This window comes from Penicillium verrucosum (assembly GCF_028828655.1).
Source record: "Penicillium verrucosum strain IBT 35672 chromosome Unknown utg000001l_segment0_segment0, whole genome shotgun sequence".
NCBI classification, from domain to species: Eukaryota; Fungi; Ascomycota; class Eurotiomycetes; order Eurotiales; family Aspergillaceae; genus Penicillium; species Penicillium verrucosum.
This window is the reverse complement of record NW_026643210.1, coordinates 6,251,824-6,265,473: the sequence shown is the minus strand read 5'-3', so window position 1 is coordinate 6,265,473 and position 13,650 is coordinate 6,251,824. Positions and strand designations below refer to the sequence as shown.

Genomic DNA, 13,650 nt, shown 5'->3' with positions numbered 1-13,650 from the left:
CGTTCGGCAATTCGCTCCGGTTCGGGCTGATTCAGGGATGGGTGGCTGTAAATAGGCGAGATCAATCAGCTGTACTTAATGTGAGAATGGATATGCACATCAGTCCGTGGTCATTTACTTAAAGTAACAGTGGTTTCGTTGGTCAAAGCTGGGTCTGCTAGCAGTTCGTATGTATATATATCTTGGATATCTGTTATGCAGTCCACCTTGGAATTAATCATGCTCATGACTTTTGCTTTTGCACTTGGGCTTTCATACAAATGAACAATACCCGAGAAGCTATTACAAAGAACAAGAAACGGAGTCAAAAACTCCAAGCAAGTGGACTTGGTATGATAGTTCGAATTCAAACAACGTCCCCCAAAATCCATGCCTCCATAAGATAGAGAAACCTTCCGAAACGATATGGGAAGCATAAATGGAGGCAATGGGTTCTAATGAGATACTAGGGGAAGAGAATAGGCAATATGACTGTATTGTAGCTAACTGCTAACTGCTTACTGCTAAGAAGAAGAAGAAGAAGAGGAGGAAGAGGAAGAGGGAGAGGCAGCTATTTGTAGCTGCCAGTCCTGACAAACAGGATCAGGTGATCTCAACAAGTTCACAAAGTTCACTTGAACGGAAAGAAAAGAACGTAGAAGAGAACGAGGCGACAGCCATACCTATCCTTACAACCCAGGGATGGCCAAGGGGAATGTCGCTAACATAGTGGTATGCCAGGTGACGGTGGCGGTGTTGGTATCACTGGGATCATATTCATCCCGAATCAACTCCTCGGTTGTTTGCCAGAAAGAGAGAATGGAGAGATACCAAGACGGACCAATGTAAGACGAAGGCGTTGACAAGAACAATGCCCGAATTGGGTACACTTCGGGTACGGAGTATCATCACTACGAGGATCAAGCGGAGGCGGAACTTGGAACTTGCAAGACACGACGCTCAGAAGCATAATGTTGAGTGTAGGAAGCTTTACCCTTACCTGCCTAAACCTCTCGAATGATAGTGAATCGTGTACGAAGAGAGCAAAGATGAGGTAGACTCACGGCACATCCATCATGCTTGCCGACTAAGGTGTGAGCCTTGCTATGGGCTTTGATCGGAGAATCTAGAGCGAAGTAGAGATCTTACACAGCCGCCGCAACGATCTAAATATTCTCCATATCATGAGGCAGCCCGGCATCGTCGTTTTGTCTGTTTTCGGATCGCTTGTTGATCCAAAACTACACATCCAATCCAGCAATGCTTGCAGTTCAAAGATCGTGGCACCGGATATCTTGATATAGCTGGAAAATGGCTGGCATTGTCGTGGACATGGTCACGTCGTTGACAACACGGAAGTGACGCCGTCGCGAATGCAGTTCACCTTGAAGGATTGAACCCACTCAGCCCCGTCCCGGTCATGCAGTGATATTCTGGTGTAGTGAATGCACCAGTCTGTCTCTGCAGGTTCTGCAGTCTCTGCTGGAACAGCGTTTACCGCTGCAACTTTTTCCAGAGACATGATGAGATTGAGAAGAAAGGGTTCTGATGGACGTACACAGGAAGGGAGCAAGAAGAATATCCAAGATAGATGAAGGTGGTGAATCTACCCTTTTTATGCTTCATGGGGACAAAGAGAGGTCTGACAATCTGGAGGCAAGCAACGAGGTGTTGCGCGGATGCCTGAGTGCATCAGGTTCAAACAATAGGAAAGTGATATCAAACACAATGTGGAAGGCGTGGGAAGAAGAGAGAACAGGAAGATGCAAGAACAAAATCCCCCGTCTCAACGAGATAAGCAAACATTGGAACAAACCAGATGAGTCCAAGACGATGTTCGTCCCATGTTTCGACAGAACTCTTCTTCCTTTCTATGCAAATATGAGGTTAGGTCCCCTTCAAAGAGATTCGAGCATGCTCGACTTGCAAAGCCCATGGCTCTTGAACTAGAAACGGTTCAGCATCAAACCACCCGACAAGAGGACAAAGGACAATCTGGAGTCCAACAATTCTTCGCTGATGCCTAGTATCCCATTCCTTCACTTTCCATGAGATCAGGAAAGAGATAAACACAATAAACACAGACCTCACAAAAGGCCACATGGGTCATGACTGCCAGCTGGCTAGCCCCAATCCTAGCTAACAAACTAGTCCATAACTGCATCGCCTCTCCGATATGAGAAACCTGTCGATCTTGACGGCCCAATTAGATCAACGCCAGACCCAACAGCGGCTAGGCGGACTTCGACCGAGATTGAACCGGGATTAACAACCACATGGCTCGAAGCGACGCTAATTTAGCGACGATCCAGACCTGCAGGAGAGAGAAAAGAGATTGAAGGATGCTAGTCTGCTAGTCTGCTAGTCATGTTAGTCTGGTTGGTAGCCTGTGACAGCGGATGAATCAGACTGTGTTGATAAAATAACCCTTGTCTCAAAAGAGGGATGGATGATTTCTGATTTCCCGTCCGGGCTGGTGATTACCCGCTAAGAACATATTGGACACCGAAACTCGACTAAATCAAAGAGAGATTGGTCGGGCTGTTTCGGATCGACTTGACTTGCATTGCCACTACTCTTTGCCAAGTGTTTCTTTACTCGGTGCTCCGTACGGAGTATGTACATGGTCCCATATGTGTTACTCGTAATTCATGTCTAAGGGGAGGTTTATATACGGTAATTCCGGAGTAAATTGCCGACATGTCCGGAAATCATGTGGACTCGAATGCCGATCACTATACGAAGTACAAGAACGGAGTTCGGAGTTCGGAGGATGCAATATGCAATATAAATTTATATTATATTTGCATCTCAAAAAAGGTCTAGAAGGAAACAATAACACACTAGCCATTCCTATTTCCAGTCCCCCCTCCCAATCGGACAATTGTTACACGGCCATCCTCATGCTGCAGAACAATAAGCCAATGGAGATAGCAGGAAAACCAACAGCGTTAACAAGCATAACTAGGCAGATGCAGGCTGGCGCCTAGAACACCTGTTTCGCATGAGGTCATGCTTGTGGGGATCGTCTATCTTGAGCCGTTGGCTAACTATGTATCTAGTCTCAAGCGCCTTCAGGCAGGGCAGTTCTATACCGATTGGTTTGAGGCTGCTACTGCAAAAAGACGGTGTAATGTTCCTTAATTAGCTTCGTGAGAGTACAACATAACTAGATGGTCTATAACTAATGTATGCTACTCAAAGAGTATAGCTAGATTGAGCTTAGCGGATGTTCCTTAAAAAAAAAAAAAAAAACAACCTACCTATCCTGGCTAGATAGTGAAGGACTCCAAACTGGGGACTCCAAAACATCAACACCCGTTAAGTGATCTGCAAAAGGCCCACAGTTTCGGCCATGTGGTCTCGATGGCACGGAACAGAGCGAAGAAATTAGCTCCGTTGCACATCGCAGGTCGGAAGATACGACTCTCCGTACACGTGTATACACCACGAGGCACTTTGTAGGGGAAATGAAAAAAAAAGGGGGTCATCGGAAGAATCGGCGAACCATGATCCGTGTGCAATATCCGTAGATCTAGTTTGCCCCATATTGTGAGATTAGACTGTAAATCTCTGGAGTAAAATAAATGCCTCCTAAAGTTTGTTTTACACCCCTTTTGTTGTGCAGGTCTGCTTCGGATTCCGGTCTTGAATTGGACTTTTTCTATAATCAAAGGATCAGAGAAATCATTCTTAATACATCCCTGCAAAACACAGTGGGTTTAGGATAGCCTATCACTAAGATGCAAATGTATCTACCTGCGTGAGCTCCTCGTAAACTCTAGTATAAGGTCTAGGATATAGAATATTTACTGGGTCGAGAGATCTCCCGAGCCGATCGGGAGAATCTCGCGTAAATGCACTGCTCTGTATGCAGAGAGTGTATGGAGTGTATGGAGTATAATGGTTATAAATGTTATAAATAAGTATAAATACGCATAAATACGCATAAATGGGTATAAAGCAGACTAAAGACACCAAAGTCATCCCAGATCAACACGACCACCTTCCTAACCCATAGATATTAACAGGTTTGTCCGCGGACATGAACACGGTAACGGAGCTGAAAACGAACAAAGTCACTTATCCCCCGGTTTGAGTTAACAGTAAATTTGTACATTGGCTGGAACTGGCTAGTTAGCTCACCTGTATGCATCTGTTGCAGTAGTGCCTGCATAGTTACGTGCCCTAGATTAGCTCTCATTTCCCTTTTAGTGTAATGTACTCTGTCGAAGCCACATGGGCTACAGGGGTAATGATCCATGGTGCATACCAATGCAAGTTTTCTAGAAGAGGAAATGAAGAGGTGGGTTTAAAATTAATGTGAATGTCCTTGTTGGACTCGGCTGTGGACCCGGATACGAGGCACAAAAGTACTATACGTTGCAATTTTCTGGATGAAAATTAAAAGACAACGTTTCTTTTTGTCAAAAAAGAAAAAGAAGCATAGAGCCAAGAGAGGTAGATTAATGAGAAAAAATAGTTTAGTATTGAAATAGCCGACACATAATTTCCCGAGAGATTTAACTTCACTGTTATGTATGGGGATCATGACAAGTACCTAGGTACTCCGTAGTGCCTTCAACGATGACAATAATTCATTACCAGATTGGCATCGGCGCTCAGGCACTCGAAATCTGCCTTGCAAAATGCGGCCACATGGCATGGCCTGATCGACAAGGCTATCTGAAACGTGAGCTGCAGGGGGTTTACGCCATTGGCGGTATCCTTGTCAAATGCGTAAACGTGGGAAAAAGTAAGCTTGGAATATCCGTCCATACACAACTGACGGGAGAAACCCAAAAGAACCTTCCTGTATGTTGTATGAGAAAATCGGGAACCCATTGGATTTTATTCTTCGGTAAACCGTTACTCCACTTTTGCAGAGCCTAGACCTTGACCGGATTGAAGTCGATTGCTACGATCTGAGTCCGTGTGGGGAAGTACCCCAGGAACAGGAATCAGTAGATTTCACGATATACGGAGTACGGAGTAGACTATTAACATATACCCTGGTAAATAGATAAATAGATAGCAGTTCCTCAGGTATGGTAGATCTCGGGACATGAATAAAGGGATTGTCCAAGGAGTACACATGACGAGTCGTCTTTTCATCTATTCGGTTAATCTCGCTTCAATCCCTGCAAGTGTGCTGTATTCGGTATGGTTTGCTTTGATCAATGCAGGACAAATGCCTCACTTAACGATCCCCAGTGACGATGGACCAAAAAGACCTTGACAGATAGCGACGATCTTTTCTATGGGATTTGATCGTAAATGTAGATCACACTTTTCGACTTCTGGATCATGCTGGTATGTTCTACCATTTATATATACATATTGTGCTGCATCGACCTACACAGACTTGTGAGGGGGCCGTTCCATCCGAAATAAAAGAATGCGTTGACTGTAGAGCTAGTAACAACCTCGATATGAGGGGATTTGACTAAATCATAAACACCTATAAACAAGATCAACATAAACAAGATCAAGGTCATGGATATTGTCAAAGGCCAGAACGAGGATGGTATAACCGAAGTGGGTCTGAACTAACCCGATTTGTATAATGTACACCACCACCTGGGCAGCGCTTACAGGCCACTTTCCACGTGGACACATTGAATTTCAACAACCGTTTCTCGGATTTTAGAACGGAATATCGGATAAATTGTACAAAGTAAGGGGTAAACCTACCACACTTTCTAAATTTTTTTTTCTAAGAAAAAAAAGCTAAACTTTAGATGAACTTTCTAAGTCTTCGGTCACAACCGATATCTCCTTTTTTTTTTCTTTCTCGGCTAATGCCGAAAAAAGCTGTATGTAATTGTAGTTCAACCGATACATCGGGAATAGCCGCAATTCCAAGGGAGTATGTGTAGCGAACCCGGAACTTTAGGGCCACTTTTCTCACTTTGATAAATAATTGCGCGATATTTATTAAATCAAAAAGTTAGAGAGTGTTTTCGAGGGGAGTTGCCCAGACTAGTGCGGGTTATCTCGATCAAGCGAATCAAAAACAATCCCACCTCCACCAATTACAGCAGATGCGTCTGGGATCTGAGGTGAGATTTGCTCTCCATGGAATAATCCATACATATGATGTACATACTTATTATCTCATTGTTATACAACCCTTGGACGTATGTGCAGAACAAGGCAACTAAAATGTACGACGCCCTCAGCCTTATCCGCAACTTGGCCACTTCCTCCTTCAATGCTTAACCTTCCTGAATACCGTGAGATCCACTACGGACCACGGGACGTTGAAAAGGAGGCTCACTAACACGGACGAAATAGAACCGGAAGGACCACCTTTTGGCCATGACCTAGAATCAAAGAGCCTCTAAAGCTTGGGGGTTGGTGGGGATGGTGCGCCTGGTGGGGAAAAGAAAAAGAGCGCATTTACGCTTGCATTCACGCTTGCATGGACGGAGTATGCTGTTCATATTCCGAATCCGTTTTTTTTTTTTTTTTTTTTTTTTTTTTCATTCCCCCCTATTTTCCTTGTTTTTTTTTTTGAATCTAGATCGAAGTCAGCCAGTGCAAATCCCAACAGTTTCAAGGGATGTACTCTAAACAACGTGGGTAAACCCCGGGGTGCGCCCATGTCGATCCTGGAATCGCTTTTAAGGGTCATGAACATGGGGTCACGTTACTGACCCTAATTTAATTTAATTCGAAATATATTGTGAATTGATACCCGCAAATTAGTTTCGGGTGTTATTATGTCGATCAGGAACGAATTAGGAAGGGGATTAGGAAGGGAGCGTATATGTAAACAGTACTTTGTACCTTCTATAACAAGAACAGTCGTATATGCCCCTAACTTGGATGACGTGGAACAATAATTTGATCTATTTGGTAGCATAGGCAATATATCCACGATCAAGTTGGTGAAACTACGATTTTGTTATTGTCTTAAGTACCTACAATATAGAACATGTGATAAATGAGTACCGTCATGGAATAAAATATTAATTAATATTAATTTTCAAGACCAAAAGCAGACTAGCGTGCACGGTCTGGTATGTATGTCCCCATGTGGTAAGCATCTAAAAAAAAGAACCAACATTAAATCAAGCTCTCTCACTCGCTAGTTCTATACTGCTAATCATGGTCACTTCCTTTGTATGCCCTTCTTCGTGTTCTTCGTGTTCTTCATGGTGTTGCTATTGTAGGCACAAGGTTTATTCGTCTTACTGTGTACTACACCAAAAACGGTATACCTATTTAGGTAATCTTCATCTTAACAAGGAAACAAGGCGTTAATAGACTTTTTATAGATTTCTAATACAATCTACTCTGTAGAGAGCAGACACTACCAATGCAGCATCATCTCACCTGGACATCCTCAATATTATCCACATCCCCAAATTCGGCTATCAGCATCATAAATGGCTGACCGACGGTCCCAACAGCGCTACAAAATCAGAAGCGCTGTTTCAAAAGAGGAAAGAATAGACGAGTTGGTCACATCACTGCCCCTTCATTTGTAAGATTTGAGGCAATTTCCACGATCCACACAGGAACTACTCCGTAACAAGCAAAAGGAGACTAACAACCATGAGCCATGTGGGAGATTGCAAGCATAGGGGGGAAACCAGTGCGAGTCAGATCTCGGGCATAGGATTCCGCTTTAACAAGACTACGATTGGCCCACAATTATACATAATCCATATTAACATCGTGCCATCATGCATAACCTTGGAACAGGGCTGTGGTTACCAATGACGATCGATTTTAATACTATGTAGTCCGAGCAGGAAAGAAAAACAACCAAAATAAAAATAAAAAGCTTTAATTACACTGCCGATACTCCGTAAAAACCTCAGGCTTAGCCCGCTCTCTGACCCTAGCCGCAGCAGCCGATCACACATGGACAAGTCCACTCTTCTCTTGGCTTATATAAACAGGGATACGAAGTATAGGCAAGGGAATGCACCATGCATGTCTAAACTTGGAAGCAGGGGAAAAGAAAGAAAGAGGCTGTGGTAGTTCCCGCACGCTGCATGTGTGACTGTTTCTGGTTCTGTGTCTGATTTTCCATCTATATCCAATTACAAAGTACGTTTCAAAATCCCTGCAAGAATGCCTTGCAGTCCAGATCAAGATTCTCATCGCGGATCCTCATAATCTGCAGTAAACTCACATTGTAGATGGTGGATCACACGAGAACCCGATTGCCATACTCTCCTCCCCACAACCATCTACCTAGTGCCCGTGATTTGTCTTGTCTTTGCTAAACGGTCGCGATAGCTAGTGACGGGCGTCAGCACGGGACATATCTTAGCCTGGAATGATCCTTCGAGGTCCCCTGCATAATGTGCACAGCTTGTTATTTTAGTTTATTGTTCCTTATTCCATTTTAGGGATGTGCTTTGTAGAAGGAATGACTCTTTTCTAGAAATTAAAAAAAATTAGGGGAGTGTCTATATAGCGCGTTTTATGTATGTGATGCAGTAATACAATTTATATATTACATAGTTAGCTAAATCTTGCTATATCTAGATAGTGTATATTAACGCAGTAAGATATTTGCCACGCATGGTCTGGGATTCGGCTCCTGATGCTTGCTCTGCCACGAGGGTTACAGGGGAGCTATTCTCCGATATGTCGCATGGGGCGGGGTGCAGGGCAACTTAGTCAAACTTGTTCACAGGTGTTTGGGCCCCCGGGACAAGATGGTGTGTATATGTTGTATGGAGATTCATATATCCTTATAGTATGTAAATCAATAGTTCGATGCACAATATAGGAGAATATAGTAGGAAACATAGTAACCGTTCCACCAAGTGGTTTTCCCCCGGACGAACCCAGACAGTTTGAGATACGGAGCCGGGAGTTTGGGGTATCCGTCCACCCACAAGAGTTAAGGATCGGCACACTGAAACAAGAGCGTAAACCTTGGAAAACGACGAAATGCCAAGACCCGCCAGCCAAGGGCCCCGGGGCCCCTCCACTAGGCTGACTCTCTTTTGCTTTTTTGGTGTTTGATTTTTGATTTTTTGATTTACGCCCTTTCTACTTTGGGTTTAGTGAACTCGGACTAGTTCGGTTTAATCGACTTCAAGTTTGGTTGAGGCTTTGGTCGGATCCAATCTTCCCGTTCTGCCAGAGACCCTTTCCAACATATCCAACACTGAGGTGATATTGTTGTGATATATATAACTAGAAGCCACCAAAAGAATAGTGAGAATAAAAAAAAAAATGCAAACGTTTTATATTTTGGACTGTATACCTAAATTGCGAAAAGAAATAAATAATGTGTCGCCAATCAGTTGTTATCCATGCAGCCCTGCAGCGAGCCTCTTATATACCAATTCGGAATAGCCGCTTCCCAATCTGGTCCTCCGAGTTGCCTAAACCAGCGCATGCCCCACTGATATTTACCTTCGCTTTTTGATGGGGCAAACCCGTTGCATTCCGTGGGAGCTTGGACTCGTCGCCCTCGATGTGAAAGCTTTCCACGCGGAATTTGGAATATCAGAGCCGTTTTGGCGGCTTCGTTTCTCGTTTAATCCTCTATCTTTTGATTTTTTTTTGATTCTTTTTAGGAAAGGATTGCGATAGTATTTGAAATCCATTTCATTTCCTCTTATAATTAGCATTATATACTCACATAACTAGGGTGATAAGCACTAAATAATTTACAGTAATCATTCCACGACAGCGAAATTACGCTATCTCGAACCAAAACAGCCAACGGGCTATTCCGCCCAATTTCTTGTTATGGATCATTAAAGGGCAGACTGGAAAGTGCGCCTCAGCCGCACTCTCTAATGCAATGCCCCTGTCGTGTAAATTTAGTACGGCTTATGCTCTGATCATCCCGCAGAGCGATCATCACCTCCACGCCCGTGCTGGTTTTTTCTTTTTTTCTTTTTTTTCCCTTTTTCCCTGGATCTAATCTCAGTTAGCCTTAGTTAGCCTTATGTTGGATTTATTTTGGTTGGAATTATTATTAGCATGAATATATATTTTAGGGAATTAATTCTTTATTTTTATTTTTATATTTTATTTAGCGCATATTAATTTCCTCCAATTTACCTAAAGTCTATTAATCCGTTTCGTAGATCTGTAGGAACAGCCCTTCTACTGTGCATATCGTTCCCTCTATATCAGTCCACCCTCCTCTCTTCTTCATCTCTTCTCTTCTTCCAGGATTCTCTGCAGCTTACATCTTCACAATTCAAATCAGCCTTATATCTATATTCTATATCATTCCACCCCTCCCATACTTCACTATCTACTCTTTCTCCATTCTCTTTATACACATCATGACCAGAGGATCCACAGGGCGTCTCAGTCCAAACCACATCGTCTCGGTCTTGAACTCGCCTTCTGTCTCCTCCTCTTCTTCGCCTGAACCTCAACAACCTGCTTCCAAATCCAACATGGGCCGGAAGACCAGCATGCGTACAACCTCTCCGGCAGATGCCACTATGCCCGTCACCTATACACCAACCACCCGTCGCATCAGCAAGGCCAAGAAGGGAAAGCGCGTACATGCCTGCCAATACCCATCCTGTGGAAAGGTCGGCGCAATCATATATATATATATACATCCACCGGGTCAATCAAACTGACTCCATGCAGGTCTTCACCAGAGCCGAACACCGAAGACGCCATGAGTTGAATCACAGCCCCGAGGCATCGTACCGCTGCACAAGACAAGGATGCAAGAAGGCATTCCACCGTGCTGATCTACTTGCACGCCATATGGAGAGACAGTGAGTACCACAGGAAACCTTTGGCAATATGGCGTATACTAACAAGAATGGCAGCGAACTCGAATCGCAATCAGAGCAGTCATGGGCATCTGAAACTCAACAGCCCATCGCAACTGAGTCCGCTGTCCCGCGCTGTATGTCAATGGACCACGGAATGCCATTGACCGCAACCTCCCATTCACACTCCATGTCCATCGGCTCACTCGTGGCTCCTGGGATTCACCCGGACCTGGCAAACAACGACTGCTCATTGATGTGGAGTGGCATCGACTTGCCCCTACAGCCCCGCCCGGCCTTCCATAGCCAGCTCCCAGAGTCCGTTGACGACAGCCCATTCTACTCTTCCCCCGCAGATACCTGCCCCTCGCCTCTGTCGGATGCGACTTTCTCTCTTCCATCCCACTCTAGCTCCATCTCCTCCGCGTCCGTTTCGGTCATGGACCAGTACCCAAAAAATATCCTCAAGGGCGACGTTACCTCGTCCCCGCTTCAGATACACACTCCCCTCCGCTGGGATACCGATGCTGGCATCCCTCCGTCGCATCTAGTTCCCATGTCCATGGGAGAGAATATGATCCAGCCAGTGAGTTTTCTCTGCGATTATTCAGTATGACTGTTGACTAACATATCTCTAGCCCGTTCAGTGCCACTACCCCTCTCCTCCGTGGTCCAGCGCAGAGTGTCTTCCCTACGAGGACCAGGTCCACTCCATGCACCAGTTCCCTGTGACCTGGGGCATGTGAAAAAATATCATCGAAGCTCTGTGATCAAACTATATTGATCATAGATGGCCAAATTTTATGACTACATACACGACCCGGGCATTTGCCTCCATACAAAACCAGGATGGTCTCATAGCCCTGGAAACTTTGGACTCCATGGAAAACAAAACAGATGTGGGTCCAAGGGACGGGACTCCCGAGGGTGGTCTCGACTCCTTACAAATGACTCAATCGTCATTACCAGAGCTCTCCACCTGTCTCCATTCGGGCCCCGGAGTGTGACCACCTGGACTCCGGGTCCACCGATTGCCGTCGTTTTACGCGCCCATCCATAATTATTCCAAATAGAATGACCAAAGAAGGTAGGCAGTCACCCGATACCGGTTATTGGATTCTTTGGTCTTGTGTGTCCCAGACACGAACTGGGAGTTGGAGTTGGAGTTGATGATTTCTTCTTTTTTTTTTTTTCCTTTGTTTAACGCATTTTCTTCATGTGTGATTTTTGACGACACGATCATGATTCTTTTTTTTTTTTTTTTTTATGCCATTCTTGTCTACTATACCATCTATACCCCTGCAGGCCATTCAAATGTACCGCAAATTTCATTTTACTATAATCCCACCATACCCCGGCATTTTTATAAATGTATAAATGTATAGCTCTAGCCTCCCAAGGTTGGGAATTTGACAAATCCTTTCAAACGATAACTATAAAGTTTAACTCTATTAACCCAACAGCCGTGGCTCGGTTGGCCGTCATACCCGTGGACCCAAGCGAGATAAGCGATCTTCGATCTAGCGGAAATCGATTCCATGAAAAGGATAAACTTCGGCTTATGTAAAGCGGAACAAAGTGTAGGAAAGAACATTGGAAACATTCTTTCCAAGATTGTAGCTACAACCTTTGTTGAAACGTTGTAACTAAAACGTTCCAAGGTTCTTCCAAGGCATTATACGCCCCAGGATTGGATATCAAATCTCCCGAGATTCAAGTACAAAGTCAAGGTCCCACAGGTCGAGAAAAAAAAAAAAAAAAAAAAGGCCACCCAAAACTCTCTTTCGGTGGCTTCGTGGTCCTGGACCTTAGCGTTTGGCCAAAGACTCGAGCAACTCCACTTTATATTCCCGCACGCCTCAAATGACCATTTCGTCCCGTAATCAACGCTGGACAGGGAATCAACCACATCGGTCCCCACGCTATACTCGATGTGGTAAATAGACCTGCCCTTGTCCACCCCGTTTCTCTCCACCCCGTTCTCCCCCGCTAGACTAGTTAGTTAGTTAGTTCCGGGTCTCACGGAATGAGGTAAGTTAGGTAGGTAAATAGGTTAGGGAGGAAAATTAGAAAATCCATTTTCATTGCGGCTTTTCTGTTTGGATTTGGAAGAATCAGAGTGCTTTCGGGTAGTGTTGTTCATCTCTTGTGGAGAGCTGGAGATTATGTGGGTTTTTGGGCTTCGATCTGGACTTGGTCTTTGATACTATGACTACCTAGGTACCTAGTTACTTATGTATTAGTACCCAGTAAGAGTATGAGTAAGCTTGGTTTGAAATGGGGAGTTGTCCACGGGTTATTCTTTGGATTTATAATCATACTTATACGTTATTGTTTTTCCTCCTCTCCTGAGTAATTCCTTAGACAGTAGCTAACTAACTACATAACAACGGAGGACGGAGTCGAGCTGTCGCGGAATCGGCGGTGGGGCATGGTTAGTCTGTCTGGCGTTGTCGATCAGGGGTTCTCATGGGAGTCATAGGAATTTTCGAGGCTTTGGCTTTCGTTTAGATGACCTGCCTGCTTGAGCGATGATGTGCATTTGCTTTTTGTTTTGGTGGTTTTTGATTGGGCTTGGTGAATTGTGGCTGCTGTATTTGGTGGAGCATGGAGTAGTCTTATAATAGATGCTGTATAGGTACTGTCTATGTTGTACGGATGGTGGCCTACCTACATTGTAGGGACAATATTGCATTGGGGAAGATATAAGCAGCCCTGGAGAAGATTATTTAACCAAACTTCGGTAAGGAATACTAAGTATACTAAAATATACTCCATATAGTGTCATTTCTAAATAATTATCCTTCTTCCATATTAGATCCCAAGAATTAATACTACTATTAAGTTAATTAAGCTAGACTAGCACTAGTTATATATTCGTACACTTTCTACTACCTTAGCTAGGTCGAGGACTGAGAAAAGATGTGTTATGCCTACGAGGTGT

The 13,650-nt window shown here is 44.2% G+C and overlaps 3 protein-coding genes across 3 annotated transcripts; 2 read left to right on the top strand and 1 right to left on the bottom strand.

Moving 5' to 3' along the window:
• Window positions 1-1,315: 1,315 nt before the first annotated feature.
• N7516_002318 (uncharacterized protein) lies at window positions 1,316-1,501 on the bottom strand (the record flags this gene model as incomplete). The annotated part of the gene is made up of 1 exon (XM_057215038.1): window positions 1,316-1,501. One exon carries the CDS (start codon window positions 1,499-1,501, stop codon window positions 1,316-1,318), a length of 186 nt encoding a protein of 61 aa, XP_057076921.1.
• Window positions 1,502-4,566: 3,065 nt separating this feature from the next.
• On the top strand, window positions 4,567-4,879 carry N7516_002317 (uncharacterized protein; the record flags this gene model as incomplete). The annotated part of the gene is made up of 2 exons (XM_057215037.1): window positions 4,567-4,735; window positions 4,866-4,879. The coding sequence occupies 2 exons, from the start codon at window positions 4,567-4,569 to the stop codon at window positions 4,877-4,879; spliced, it is 183 nt and encodes a 60-aa protein (XP_057076920.1).
• Window positions 4,880-10,256: 5,377 nt separating this feature from the next.
• On the top strand, window positions 10,257-11,452 carry N7516_002316 (uncharacterized protein; the record flags this gene model as incomplete). Its single annotated transcript, XM_057215036.1, has 4 exons — window positions 10,257-10,514; window positions 10,576-10,709; window positions 10,764-11,292; window positions 11,345-11,452. The coding sequence occupies 4 exons, from the start codon at window positions 10,257-10,259 to the stop codon at window positions 11,450-11,452; spliced, it is 1,029 nt and encodes a 342-aa protein (XP_057076919.1).
• Window positions 11,453-13,650: the final 2,198 nt, after the last annotated feature.